Source organism: Ammodytes marinus (assembly GCF_949987685.1).
Source record: "Ammodytes marinus genome assembly, chromosome: 8".
NCBI classification, from domain to species: Eukaryota; Metazoa; Chordata; class Actinopteri; order Uranoscopiformes; family Ammodytidae; genus Ammodytes; species Ammodytes marinus.
In genome coordinates this window covers 31,715,029-31,730,967 of record NC_137212.1, presented here as the reverse complement: position 1 = coordinate 31,730,967, position 15,939 = coordinate 31,715,029, and the positions used below count along the sequence as shown (strand labels likewise).

The following is a 15,939-nucleotide window of genomic DNA, read 5'->3' as shown; positions in this document are numbered from 1 at the left end:
TCCAGAGGAGCGCGAGCAGCTGGTTCCGGTGACTTCCCAAACACACATCTCTGACAGCATTTTACATGTGCCCTCACATCCTTTTCCATATCAGGCCAATAGAAACGCTGTCTTGCAAGCGAAAGAGTACGGTCCTGGCCCTGATGACCTGCCAGATCATGGATGCCGGACAATGCTTTGACCATTAGACTCTGAGGCAACACATATTGGGATCGTCGCTGCTTGGAAACAGGATCTCTTGAGACCCGATACAGAACTCCATCATGGACTTCCAGCCTGTCCCATTGCTTCAACAATCTGAGGACCTTTGAGTCAGCACCATGCCTTTCTCGCCTAGACGGTCGTCTCCTGGCAGAAACAAAGGGCAACACCTTGGAGATAACTGGATCTTGTTCTTGAGCCAGCTGTAGCTCCTGGGCAGAGAACATGGGCAGCGCATCTTGACCACTTGAGAGTTGTTGGACTTTTTGTGTTAAGAAGAGTGCCCTGGACTCTGCTGTGTCATTCCAGGCACAGTGGGCCTGACAGAGAGCTCTGATCTCGGCTGTGTCATACCCCGCCCTGGGTAGTGGATGGTTTTCCAGTCTGAGGGTTTGAGACTGGCAGCTGAGCCTGAAAACATCCTGCACAGAATCCTCTTCCACCTCATTGGCTTCCTGAGTCAGAGTGGAATATGGCTCCTTAAGCAGCCTCTGGCCAATGGTTCTCGCAAAGGGATCGCGACTCAAGGCATCTGCCACCACATTTTTCTTCCCAGGTAAGTGTTTGAGATCAAAGGTGTACGACGCCAGCTTAGACACCCAGCGGATCTCACATGCGTCCAGCTTCGGCTTCGTTAGAAGGTAAGTAAGTGGATTATTATCAGTCCAAATGGTGAAGCTATGACCCTTCAGCCAGTGACTGAACTTTTCACACACACTCCATTTCAGGGCCATGAACTCCAGCCTGTGAGCTGGATATTTCCGCTGTGATGCGCTGAGGGTCTTGCTCGCAAAAGCAATCGGTCTGGCCTTGGATTCTCCTCGGGGCACTTGGGAGAGCACCGCACCAAGTCCATCCAAAGACGCATCTGTTGACAAGATAAATGGTTCATCGAAGTCCGGATGAGCCAGCATGACGCAGTCCAACAGCCTGGCCTTCATGTGTTCAAAAGCGCTTGCACATTCCTCTGTCCAATCCGCAGCAGTGAGCTTACGGTAGGCCGATTGGGGCTTTCTACCCTTAGCTGACTTCCCTCGCCTCTTCTGACCAGCTGTAAGTGCGAACAGCGGCTTTGCAGTGGAAGACAGGTTGGGGATAAAGTGTTGATAGTAGAACACCATGCCGAGGAATGATCTGAGTCTTCGAACAGAAGGCGTGCATCCATCTGCATCCATGAGGTCTTGTACCTGCATGCTGTTGATTACTTCCACCTTGGCTGGATCGACGGACACACCCCCACCGTTGATGATGTGGCCAAGGAACCGGACTTGCTTCTGCAGAAGGTGGCACTTTTTAGGAGCCAGTTTCAGGTTGTTCGCCCGCAACCTCTGAAACACTGCTTCGAGTCTGGACAGAGCCTCTTCCTCCGTTGGGGCAAAGACAAGAAGGTCATCAAGATAACACAGAAGCTTTGTGAAGTTCATGTCGCCAAAGATACCAGTCATCACCCTCATGAAGGAAGCAGGGCTATTACACAGACCTTGTGGCATGCGGTTGTATTCATGCAGCCCGAGAGGGGTCGTGAAAGCTGTGTACTTCTTGTCGTCTTCATGCATCGGAATGTTGAAGAAGCCAGAGGTGAGGTCCATCGTGCTAAAGAAGCAGTTGCCACCAAGGGCAGCGAGACAGTCTGACTGGTGAGGCAGGGGATGTGCGTCCTTTATGGTTCTGACATTCAACCACCTGAAGTCATTGCAAACCCGCAACCCACCATCCTTTTTCCACACCATCACCAAAGGAGACGCATATTCGCTTGTGGACTTTCTGATGATTCCCTTTTCCTCCATATCAGTGAGAGCCTGCCTCAACTTCTGAAAGTGGGCTGGAGGGACTCTCCTGTATGGTAAGCGAAACGGGCGATCGTCAGTGAGACGGATGCGGTGTGCGTAACCCTTGACCTCACCGCAGTCAAGCGAGTGCTTGGAGAAGATGTCTTGATAGTCAGTTATCAGTTGCTCGAGCTGGGACCTACAAGCTTCGCTAACCTGACATGAGGCTACATCGACGTCGCTCAGACCCAACTCTGACAGACTTTTGCCGGACTGGGATGAAAGACTAGCACCGGAAGAAGCATCATGCTGTCGTTTCTCAGTGTCAGGTTGCTCTTTCTCCGAAGCTGCCTGTGAGCCCTGGAAAACATCAAGATCCTCGACTGCCAAGCACGGGAACACATCAGCCAACTTGTAATTCCTCTTCAGTGTAATCGCTTTGTCAGATGGGTTCACAACAGTCATTGGCACCCATCTATCACCCCAGAGAGGTGTGACAAGACGACCCACTAGGACACCTCGTGGCATGGCTTTTGAGTTGGTCTGCTCCACGACAACAGTGCTGCCAGGTGACATAGGCGACTTGGCAGGGAGTCTGCCCCAAACCAAGTGTTCATGCTTGGGTAGGAGGGTCACAGCCTGGGTGAGCTTAACCGTTCCTATCTTCTCAGGGACTGCGCTCCCCTTCCAGCGCTCGACATTTGTGAACATGGACAAGAAGTGACCGATCTCGGGGTCAGATTGATGGTCATGAAAAGATGCAAGATCCCAGTACTCGTCACCACCTTTCAGGACATGAGTGACATATTTGATGATATTCGAGCCCAATATGAGATCATCCTGCTGGCCAGACACAACCAAAGTGGATACAATACATGGAACACCATACAGCTGCATCTCCAAGTCATAAAAGCCCTCAGGCTGGGTCTTCAGACCACCACAACCAATCAAGACAATGTTCTCTTCGGGGTACTGCTTATCTGGCAAAACATCAGCACATCTGAGCTTCTCTACTGCTTCTTCACTGATGCTACATACCATAGAGCCAGAGTCCCACATGCCCTTAAGCTGCACACTGTGGTTGACGAGGACTGGAGCATAGAACAGCTCTCCGAAAGCTTTGATTCTCTGGGTAGCTTGAATGGCTATTTTTGTACCCTTAGGTGCATTGGCACAGCTCTCTTCATATAACTGAGCTAGGTCACAGGTTTCAGAAGGGGTTCCATTCACGTTACCCACACCGGGCCCCTCAAGGTGTGGGTTTAACAGTTTAACTGCTGAGACTGGCCACCAGCGCTATCATCAGGCTGAGAGCGGCGCTGGTTAGGCTGCTGGTTGTGGTTACCAGCACGGCCATTGTGCTGAAAGCGGTGCTGGTCCGTCCGTTGAGGACAGTCCCTCTTCCAGTGACCGGGACACAAGCACTGTAAACACAGGTTCTCCTGCTTACAGTGTGACAAAGTGGAATGATTAGGAGCCCCACAGACCCTGCACACTCTCTGGAAAGAGCGTGGCATGGCAGCTTGGGTGCCGGGGTTGGAAGGCACTTGGGTATGCACTGTGACCAGCCGGTCCAACAGGTTTACCAAACTCTTCATGCAATCATTGTCGACACCAGCAGTGGTCAAAGGGGCTGGAGGCTGTCTCGGTGGAGCAGCAGTGTTCAAGAGAGGTGCCTCTTCAAGCATAGGTATGTGGCACGAATGAGCTCTGTGCTCTACAACACTTGGCTTTAGTGGTCTTGCAGCTGCAGATCTTGATTTCTTATCCTGCATGTGCTCATCGAGCCTATCTTGAATTTCACAGGCCGACCATTTGTCAGCAGACTTGAACTTGAAAACACTGTAAAGAGACTGGTCTGGGCAGTGTTTGATAAACATCATGCTGACCTCATGGCCCGGGTCATCAATGCTACGACCCTGCCTTTTCAAGCATTCGTTAGCTACATCCACCGTTTTATTTAGCCTAACCCAGTACTCCATAGCATCTTCACCTGGTGTGGGCAGCGTGTTATAGAAATCTGACAGGGGCATGCTTGAGTATGACAGTTCACTGAAATGTTGTTTCAGAGTATCAAAAATTACATGTGGATTTGTAGCGTGATTGATAGATGTGTTACGCAGCTTTACTCTCACCACATCTCCTGCTTTGCCCATAAGCTTTGCCAGAATCTCTTGTGATTGCTCGTGAACTGGGATGGCACGTCTCTTTAAATACAGGGTCATGAGATTTTCCCACTCGTGAACTGTAAATTTATCCGAGCCGTCGCCCCTGAATAAGGGAGGCTCCTTTGCGGCTGATTGTAGCACTACACTGACATTAGGAAGTGTCGTCTCTGTTGGCAGAGGAATACTCGTGCTGTTTGTGCTCCTATCAGCCTGTAGCTGAGCTGTAATGGACTCACCCAGCTTTTCAGCTAACTGTGTAATGAGCGAACCTAAGTCCGGGTTCTGATTGAAGTGGCTCGGCATGGCACGGTCTACATACCGAGTTGAGGTCAACTGGGGGGTGCCCAACGCTGTGACTCCAGGCCCTGGTGTTCTGGTTTCTGAGGGCTGATTCAAAAATCCCCTCCCCACACCAAACTGGCACTCAAAAGAAACGCGCTCAGCATCATCACCCCCACTACCCAGTGAGTATGTTCTGCCCTCTGCCATATTAAATGCCACTTTATCAACACAATGAAAGAAAAAAACTGTTCAATGAAATCACAATGGATAAATTGGGAGCACGAAATGACAGTACTAAAAGAGCATATCAATTGGCAAACATGTATACAGCATTAAATCAGTACTTCACTTTACAATTAACAAATGTGCTGAAACTGCCCTTTTTTTTTTCTTTTTTTTTTTTTTTAGCACTCAATCAGTTCACTGAGAAGGTACAAAAAGTCCACAATGTGCAAACACCTACTTCATTCAGCATCGACACATGTGGATAGGCCTATATAAAAAAATAAATTGTCCATTCAAAACAAAATAAAACCCTGAGCACTCTCTACGGAAATACCTCAGTACCACAAAAGGCCAGTGGCAGCAGCTTCCTTGGCGAACGAGGTGATGTCGTCCTTTAAACCAATCCTTGAAAGGTCACGGCACCAATGTAACGGGTGTGCAACAGTTCTTATCATGTATATTAATATCTAAGTGCACATCCGTTAACGGTGTGATCATCTGCGTTGTGTTCTGGGGGGGGGGTGTGAATGGATGGAAGGATGGGAGACGGGAGACTTGACCACAATGGAGTCTGGCTGTTCACATTTATTCGGATCTGCATGAGCCAAACAGAAAAACGTGTCACATATAACTGTCGTAGCCGGGACCACATTCCCTCCTCCGCTCAGACAGTAAAAAGCATTCTGACGATGTATAAAATAATATGAAAATAAATAAAATAACATACTAGATTCACTTCACAAATGTAAATATAACCAGCATTGATAATAACATAAACAGATAAAACATTCATACCTGTATGAGCCAAACAGAAAAACGTGTCACATATAACTGTCGTAGCCGGGACCACATTCCCTCCTAGCAAACAAACAAACACACGGGGAAACACTATAATACCCGGACGCACATGTACACAACAAAAACTCTCAAAAAGTGCATTTACTAAGTGCTAGCTGCTAAAACAGCGCTGTAGCATGTTTACAGACTTAATCTCTAACACATAAAGCTGCAAGTTAAACATTTTCATTGTACACAAAACGACCTATATGCTAAAATATGACGAGAAACACAACAAACATACCTCCGCTCAGACAGTAAAAAGCATTCTGAGCTTTGGCGCCGCACACACGTCACAAAACACGGACCTCTCTTAAAGCTACAGTACAGGTACAAAAACACATCAACGTAGGAACAGGAACAAATGTACCTAAACACATACTGGTACATTTAAATCAGCATTGGTGACATTTCAACACAACTAAAAAACGCTGTTTCACCCTGGTTACAGCAGCATACAGCCGGTTGAACATGTGCCTGTTCTCCTGGTGTCGTCGCTCATCCATCTCCCTCTGGGACGACATCCACCCACCGAACATCTCCATCTCACGACTGGTCCGCCTCCATGTGCTCAGCATGCTGCTGCCTCTGGAGGTGGAGGAAGGCTGCCATGGGGTCGCCAGTGGTCTCACTGCGTGTGGTGGTCCTGTTCCTCATCCTGCTGGAGGTTGGAAGCCTCGTCACAGGCGGGCTGGCCGTAGAAGCGGTGCTTGAAGTTGTTGAGCTGGCAACAGAAGGGCTCCTTGCAAGGCCTGTGGTTTCCTCCTCCTCGGACAGTGATGACCCTATCAAAGCAAAGGGGGGGCGGGGGGGAGAATTGTCAAAGTAAATATAAACATTGTTAACAGGTACTCAAGTGACCTTCTGGGGGAGTTTTCCCCCTGGGAAAACAATTTGTTCATTTTAAATGTATGTAACATTGCTAGTTATGTTAGCTGAGCAGGCTAATGAGGCCCACAGGCAGTAACTACTCCGTTACAATGCTACTACCGACATGCAAAATATTATTAAAATGCAAGCAAATGCTAAATCTCGTCAGATCAGACGTTAAGCAAACCACACAGAAGACCCATTTTTAAATAAATATGCGCCATAGAAGCTAAAGTTAACAGTCTAACATTACTCACCGTTCAATGGAGTTTCAGGTCTATTGTCCTCCGTCGGGAATTCCAACCTGGTGAACACTGGATTCGACTCCAAAACTCTCGGCTTGCTGCTTGGTTTATGGCCAATTATCTGGTCGACAGCGACGTACCAGGGAAACTTGTCCTTTTCGTCAGAAGAGGAGCCTGACCTGCGGAGTGCGTCCCGCACTCTGAGGTATTGGAACCTCAGCTTTTTAGCTTTGTCCCGACTAGGGATGGGACGATCCACTTTTTTTAGTTCCGATCCGATTCCGATACCTGGGGTTTGGATATCGGCCGATACCGATACTGACCGATACGATATCATAATGGCTATTAATATATAACATAATTTTTTTGTTGGTGGTGATGTTATGTATTAGGCTAGGAAGGCTTAAGCAATTCTAATTTAAAAGAGCAATAAATATACACAAATGCATATAGGTTTATCTTAAAGGCAGAATTATAGAGTCACACAAAAAAAATCCTTCTCAATGATCACTTCTGTCTCACTAGAATATGTGGTGGTCTGTTTGTCTAAACAGTCTTCCTCTCTCTGGCTGTATTTTACATTGGCTGAATTTGTCACAAGCCTCTCCACTTCCTTGACTTGGATTAGCTTTGGTTAGCTCACTGGCTAACAAACTGATATGTACTGTATGTCAAATTTTAAAGTAATGTCCTCTCTCCCTCCACCTAACGTCGGCGCATGTTCGCTCTTACATAGTAAAAAAAAAAAAAAAAAAAAAAAAAAAAAAAATTATATATAAAAAAAAAAAAATCGGATTTTAATATCGGAGCTGTCAGTCCGATATCCGATACGCAGATTTCGGCCATATCGGACCCGATACCGATACTGGATCGGACCCATCCCTAGTCCCGACACTGTACCATAGTTTGGTGGTGTCCACGATGTTCTAAATAGTCACGTATTGCACCAAACACCTCCAAATGCTTATGTCTGGTGTCCAGCTGCGACTGAATGCTGTCGTCGGCCCAAATTTCAAGTAAACACTCAACTTCACTATCGCACCAACGTAAACCCAATCGTGAACCGCTTGCCGCCATAGTTTAAAATGTTTGTTGTGGGGAAGAAGGGCATGGACCTATAAAGAAAGAAGGGTCACGCAAGGACTACGTCATCCAGCTCACGTTGCGTATCCGTGCGCGTGTCATCTCATTAGCATCTGTACTTTGGCCACGGCACACCTCTCCCAAGTGTGCCGGGGCTGTTCCGTGCTGGAATACGGATGGCGTGGTCACACTAGCCAAACGTTCAAGACTTTAGTATGCAGATGAGCTCGGGCACGGGGCCACGGCCCTAGTGTGAGTGGCCCCTCAGTTTCTGACGTCAAAAACGGGAAAGCCACCTCCCCCACATTAGTAACCAGAAACTTCCACCGTGCAATAGTCTATGATAACCCCACCCCCCTATTTCTTATTGGTCCACGGCCCCGAGATCCTCTGGAAAAATATTCCTTCACGGCCATGTTGTTTTCCCTGCTAAGCGACAAGATGCCTGTAGTACAGCAAAGCATGCTGAATGTTGCATGAAACAACACAGAAGCCAATTGCTCATAATCCACTAATTTATCTTAACCACAGCAGTCAAATGCCTCGTTTTTAATAACACAACGGATAGGAAGCTACTTGTGCTTTTTTTCAAACGGTGAAACTAAAAGAAATGTTTTTAATGGTATTTTTGCCTGACTGGTGTGTATAGCTATTAGCTTTGGGACAAGCATCCAGATTTAGTTCATAATAATCTATTTAACCACAGCTGTCTAGTAATGCCTCGTTTTTAACAGGACAAAGGATTGGAAGCTAATAGTGTAGAAGTCAAACTTTGAAACTAATGTTTTCACTGATTTAAGTGTTATTTTTAGCCATTAGCCCCGAGTAGCTCCACAGTAGCCTCCATCTTTTGCTGCATTTTGATTGTGAACTAGGGATGTCCATGGTTAACTGGTTAACCATTAAGAAGATCTTTAACCGGTTAATACTAAAGGTTAAACGGTTAAAAAAAATTAAATCATCTTAATTTCTCTGAAATCCGGACTCTTATTTTGATATCGCAAAACCGGATGTAAGAATGCCAACTGTCGGTAAAGAATGAAAAGAGTTGTGTAGGTTACTCTCAACTTTACAATAGGTCCATGGTACGCTCCCAGAAAGATAGCCAGTCACAACTTATGGTCACAACACTCCCCTGCCATGTGTTTGTATAATTTAATTAACAGCGTGGGCTCCCGCTAGCTTAACATAGCGCATTAGCCTTCTTGAGGTGGATGCTGCAGGGTTCAACATAACTTTTTTTTCCTACTGGCCCGCGGATCCGAGTTTTACTGGCCCCTTGTATATTTTCACTGGCCCTGCACACTTTTTTTTTCTTCATAATTTAGTGTCAATAATTATAATACCTGTATTAGAAAAATAAAGAAAGATAACCAGATCTAAAGGGAATATACTGTAACAGTATTCCCTTTAGATTTGGTTATTTTTCTTTTAGTTAATTATATGAAATGTTGATATTGCTCATACACATAATATAAAACCAGGCAAACATATTGAATTAGAAGCCTACAACTGAAAGTATGTTGAAAGAGTCGGCCATTATTTTAAAGTCCAGTAGTTTGATGGTTGTTTTTATTCTTGAATTTGGGCAGTTTAATGAATAGTTCACCTGCAGAAATCATGTTCAAACATTAAAAAAAAAAAGAGATGAAGGTCTGATCATTCTTTGTGGTGTGGTAGGCTGTTTTTATTACTTTCTCTATATGCATTAGGGATGTGAATGTGTCGACCGAATGACCGGTTTTCCACTTGCGCTCAAGTTGACTTTAAAAATAGAATAGAAATCCGAAAATCAGTGGGTTATGCCGTTTTTTTAATGGGAGATTTCACCGTGTAGGCTATGTGAGTTCACGTCTGGTCGTGAGCGCGCTGCAGGAGTGTCACTTCTCCATGAAGTGTCAGCTTCACATAAGAGTCCGGTGTGGGACCATTTTTTCAAACTATTGATAAAAAACAATGCAGTGCAAAATATGCAGCATAAGTTAAACGCTCGTCTAAGACTATGACGTTAAATCACCTTAGAAACACACAATGCCTTCGTCCGATCACAGCAGCGTTTCACCGTGTGATCTCGCCAGCGAGTGAGCCGCCGCGCAGATGAACTGTGGTTTGTGGCTAAAATAATAACCGGGGATATTCTCCCCGTTAGCGATTTCAATGGGAAAGACTTCCGCGATCTGATTGAATGTCTCGAGCCTGAAAACACAGTGCCAAACTGCGCGACTATAGGAACTGTACAGTGAGCGGAGTCCCTCCGTTGGTTTCTGTCTACAACCGACACAATCACCGGAGACGCATTCACAGCGTTTAAATAAAGCCTCTCATTTGTATTACCATTGGGGCTTGGATGCAAATACTGCAACATTACGGCGGCAGATAAAGGAAAAGCGCAGTTATCATTTTTTGCACCTCAACCTCTGCTGTGGGAAGAAAGAAAGGGGGCAAAGCAAGTCGATTGATTTGTCGACTCGCAGGCGGACGGTAGGCAGCTCTGCCAACGGAGCGAGAGTGCACCCGCTTGTTGCTCCGCCTGTCAAAACGCCCACGCATCGGTTGTCCACTGGCCTTTCATTAAAAAATATATTTTATATTAGGTTTATTATATTGAGTCTTAAATAAACACTGCTTTCATTCCGACTCTCAACGCGCATTTCAATGAACCATGATGAAGTCTACAAAAAGATACTGAACTGTGATTGGCCAGTCACTGGCCCGGGCGGGACAGTGACTGGCCAATCAACTTGCCCTGCATATGATTTTACTGGCCCCGGACCATCGGGCTATACGTTATGTCGAACCCTGCTGTTCTGCATCTATCACCGTCTCAGTGAGTGTGAGAGAGTGACAGACAGACAGTGAGTGCCCCTGCACAGACACAGAGAGGTCTGCCATGCTTGTGTGCGAGGAGGATCAATAGAGAAAATCCGTCAGAAACAAAAGCGTTATGCAGTACTGATAACGTCGGACCTTATCAATACTACGGCCTTTCAAAATGTTGTCCCGTGCTCAGCACTACCCATCCCCTAAGCCTGTGTGTGAGTGTAAATGTCCCTTTTCAGTCAATTATTTCACGTTCTGCTCCTACATTCGCATACTAGACCTCTTCTCACAACAGACAAGGTGCCGCGTGAATGTCAAAATGTAGGCATCTAAATTGGCTACTGGTCCCTGAATTGTTTTTAAATTAATATGCAGGTCCTTGGAACAAAAAAAGGTCGGGAGCCCTGCTATAATGTTTCATGTATTTCACAATAAATAGGCTACATTAAATCTTAACGGTTAACCGGTTAATAACCGTTAATTCTTGTGGTTAACCGGTTAAAGAAAAAATTCTAAATGGCCATCCCTATTGTGAACACGCCGTTTCCATTAGCTTGTGGCTGTCAGTGCATCTGTATGAACTTTGGTTGCGTTCCGAATCGCATACTTTCTACTATATAGTATGTAGAAAAAAGATTTAGGATGTCCCGATTCTTATGGCCAGATTTAGGATGGTTAGAAGTACCCGGATGTCCTACTTCATGCGACCAAGATTGTTAGTGTTGAAAAGTGCATCCTATTTGGGCGATTCTGACCCACAATCCAGTGCGCACGTGAAGTGACGTAACATCGACGAAGCCTCCATATGAAAACAAACGGGGATGCGACGGATCTAAAAGCAAGAGGCAAGATCAAGGCGCAATGTTATGATGAAATAAGAGAGTAAAGTATGTCCCAATAGTATGCCTACTGCATCCTAATTAGATTCTTTTTATCGTCGGATGTAGTATGTAATCAATCAATGATGTTTAATGAAGGATTATTTTATTTCTTTGCCCTCATAGTTCACGGACAAGTTTCGTACTGTAAATATGCTCAACTATTAAAGCTGATATATTGCATCTAATGAAATAGGTATATCTTCTCTTTGTGATTTAAAAACAATTAAAGAAATTCAAAGATTAAGAACTATTTATGGTTATTTATTGAATTGTCCAGCCCTGGTGGAGTGTGGAACAGAGCATTAAGCCTGTCAGCCTGTAACAGCATCCGCTCAGTGGGCTACACACAGTCAACCATGACCTCACCTTCACCTTAACTAGCAACACACATTAACTGCCTGACATTTCAAACCATGAGCAATGTACAGATGGATGAGGAACAACAACACATATTGTAAGGTGTTTGTTGAAGCGCATGCCTTCATACAAAAGCTTCACAATCACAACAGGCTCCAAACACACAGTGTACCGGACTGACCTTTAAACACTTTCACTTTCTAACTTGTCATGGCTAAAATATCAATTATTTAAAAAAAAAAATCACCCCACCCAGGGTAATGTCCTCTGTCTTGTCTTGTTTAGCCTGTAAGATCTCTTATCAATAAATAAAAAGTTACAAAAATTAAATACAAACATTTGATGTTGGACGATATTTAAAGAGCATGGGCCTATTTCAAGAAGCAGGGCTAACAAACTCTGAGTTCAACCCTCCACTCTGAGTTGACCAACTCTGGGTTATCAGTTTCAGAACAGCGGATCAGCGTTGGGTGGAGTGAGATGATTGAACAATATGGTACTATGGAAAAGAATGAACGGGGATAGTATCTCATAACTCTGATGTAATCACCTCTGCAATTCAGTCATTAATGAAAAAAAAAAAAAAGATTTTTGAGAAGCGATATTTACGGAAAAAGTTACGCATATCAGCAGCAACAAAAGGAGCTGGCCTTGGACAAAATTGCTACATATAAAATGGCAAGCAGTTCTTAAATCCTGTTCAGCAAACAGACTGGTGCTCCTTTTAAATGGGGAGTGAAAGACTTTAACAATTTAAGCAACCGTTTTCATTGAAGAGCCTGATTGATTTAAAACCAAATCCATGTTCCTCAGCAACTGATCACAGTTTAAATTATTATAGTTTCTATACGTATTTAACGAGGCTCGTCTGTGACTTTGGGATCACACAAGTGAACAGTAACAATCGCATGAAGCAGCAGCGTTACATTTCCACCTGACAGAAATCTGCTCAGCGTCACAGATGTTAGAAAACTCCTGTTAATAAAAACAAAGAGGTCTAAGTGTAACACAAATAATTAATCTGAATGTAGAGCATGTTCACGTGTGTTAGGTGGCCGCCTATATGAACAACACGAGGGCTGAAAATACTTTTCAGATAAATGATAGATCAAACATAAAATCATCAGGAAATGATAAAAACATCCTGATGGAGATTTCTATGGAGTGATTTTGCTTCAAACTGTACAGGGACGCGTTGTGACACTTCAGTCAGAGCTGCAGCGTAAAGTGACACAAACTCAGAGTCTGTTCCCTCAAACCTCCCAGCCAGCAGGTTAGACTCACTGGGTCTATTGCCGCAGTAACTGACTCAGAGTTGCCTCAAAACCCGCTTCCTGAATAGGCCCCAGGTCGGCTGATTTTTTTTTGCATTTGATAAAATACAACAATTTAATCATATAACAAATGAGAAACGAAATTGAACTTAAATTAACATTCATTTAATAATCTTGACGCAGTAAATTCAAGTTCAGAACAAGAAATAAGGGAAATACTCTGACTATACACACCAACTAAAACTGTGTCTTTCTCTGTAGAACACAAAGGCATCCAGTTTGGTCCGTCTGATCTCTTTACGGTTGCATTGCAGCTATCGCTCAGACCCTCATGGATCTTCTTTGATTGTTCTAAGACAGTGCTTCTCAAATGGGGGGGGCGCCGTGAGTTGTCAGGGGGGGGGGGGGGGGGGCTGGCTGCCTTGATTTCCAACTGACCAAAATAAAAAAAAATAAAAAAAAAATGTTATGGTCATTCACGCGAAGGGCTTACGATTTGCAGTAAATAAATGTCCACGTGTCTCCAAGTGTCTCTGTAGGCTATTTAAAAAGAAATCAAGCAAGTAGACTAATAATAACATTAATGAATTATTGGTTATCGCATCACAGAAGGCCTATTGGCCTATTTAACTGTTTACAGTAAAAAAAAATTTGGAATGAAATGCAAACCTCAGTGAATCATTTGCTCTTGTTTCTCTGTCCTGAGATTCACACAGACTGAGCAGTCGTGTTTAAATGTTGCTAATGATCTGAACTTTGAATTTTTTTTGCTGCAGAAGTTCTAAGCTAATTTTTGTTATCTAATTTGATAATAAGGTGATTGTATGCAGAATGCTCGTGCCAGAAACTCATACAGTGGTATTGTACAGATAAATAAATAAATATTAGCAGGTTGTCAATAGTATTTCAATTTTGGGGGGGGTGGGGGGGGGCGCGAAAAAAATTCGGTCCCCTAGGGGGGGGCAAGACAGAAAATAATTGAGAACCACTGAGGTGTCTCTCCTCACAACCATGAGCAGACCGCTAGAGCCTGCAGACACACACACACAACAAACATGACATACACCAGCCCAGACCAGCTATCCTTCTAGCATCTGCTGTCCTGCTAAATGTAAACAGCCACATGAACACCACGTTGTTCCTGAGTCCTGGAGATGAGGAGGGGAGGGACAAAGACACGTGCCTTGCTCCATCACAGGTTGACTGTCCATCAGGTATCACACCAAACCAGACACAATACATTAGCGAGTTCACTTCCAATGCAACTAGATTAGTGTATGGTCAGTTTGACAAGAGTTATACTGTTTACAAGCACAGGTCTGTTGTATCCGTGGCATGGACTGATTCAACCTGCCTACAAACTAGTGATGCCCCCAGTTCATTCATTCACATCTCAGCTATGCAAACGCGAATAACAACCACACATCCAACACAAGATGAAAACATTTAGCTTATGTTTAAATCCTCTTGTGATTGGGCTTTTTTCTCGCTCTGTACCTTGGCACATGAGCGAGGTGTAGCTGGACATAATGACTGGAGCTAGTTAGCCCCGTTAGCTAAACGCATTACCGCTAGTTTAGATAGTGATAGCAGCTAATCCACACATAATCCCATTAAGTGTTACCGTGTGAGGCGTGAAGTGTAAACATCTGTACACTGACCTATTCCAGGGGCCACATAGATGAAGTAGAGACAGGTGGTGGACATGGAAAAGAAGAATATGAAGGCCAGGAACGATCGGTTGGACATTCGCAGCAGCCGCCTCCAGTTCACCATTTTGGCTTTAGGCCCGCTTCTCTTTCGCCGATAAGAATTCCATAAAATACTGCCGAGTCCAAAGCACCGCGAATTTATGGGACAGCAGTGTCAGTGGCGTGATAATGGAGACACCTGCACCGACAAAGCCTGGAAATACAGCGCGGAGAAGGCTAAAATAGCGGTGCTAGCTGGCCTGCTTTCCCCTGCCAACAATATTTCCAGATGGAAAAAGCAGGCCTGTGTCGGTAATATCAGTCAACGGAGAGCCTCATGGAGCACCACCGGTCGGGCATATTTCAATGCGTCCTAATACAGTCCCGGAGTGCAGCAGCAATACTTAAGGATACTCGTGGTCGCCTGCCATGGTTGCCAGCGAGGGTTGTATCACTAGCACTGAAGGGGGCAGGACCGCTCCGCTGCTCCCACACACTCTACTCTCGCCCGGTGCGATGTTTCCAAAACAGTCGGTGCACTGGTCTATCAGAGCGCGCACACAGCAGTCCAGTCATACCTACGCGGACACACACACGGGTTCATTTTACACACACAAACGCTGGATGATACACGAGATTTGAAGTAAGTAAAAGAGATAATAGGTCTGCCTCGTTTCATTTTCTGCTGCCACTGCAGACACTGTTTCCGGTGGCTGTAACAACACCCCTCCCCGCGTCGCCATGGCAACCTGTGTGCGCGGTCAGAGCCGGGAGAATAGGCTTCCTCAAGTTAATTGCAGCTATTTGCGTTCGTTGGTAGGCTATGAAAGTTTAAATTGTTCTTATAGCCTATCATAACATTTATTTTTTAAAGTTTGCAAAACTAAGTTGCCTACATATTAGAAGGTCTGATTACAAAACATGGCATAGGCTTATAGGCTACTTACACTAGTCAAAGTCAAGTCAAAGTTTTTTATTGTCAGTTCTGATAGGCCTAAGCCTACAGTAGCCTATATAAGACATAGAGACAGTGCATAACGCGTCATAATCTGAGGCCACGCCCATCGTGGGGGAAAACAATTCACAGCGCCCCGTTCACTTTCTATTGAATGACACTCGTATTCGGCAAACAAACTTAATAAAAACGTAATACGACATGCCTTTCACAAATACACGTTACATACTCTAAAGCCACGACTCTTGTCTGTCTATACGAGCTGTTTTTGTGAAAATTGA

General features: G+C 44.8%; 1 protein-coding gene across 1 annotated transcript in view; it reads right to left on the bottom strand.

Annotated features, from left to right (window-relative positions):
• b4galt6 (UDP-Gal:betaGlcNAc beta 1,4- galactosyltransferase, polypeptide 6) overlaps window positions 1–15,333 on the bottom strand; it is a 63,752-nt gene extending 48,419 nt beyond the window's left edge. Inside the window, exon 1 of the mRNA XM_080032643.1 lies at window positions 14,674–15,333. Within this exon, the coding sequence (XP_079888769.1) occupies window positions 14,674–14,788 (115 nt within the window). The 5' untranslated portion in view covers window positions 14,789–15,333. The remainder of the gene's footprint in view (window positions 1–14,673) is intronic.
• Window positions 15,334–15,939: the final 606 nt, after the last annotated feature.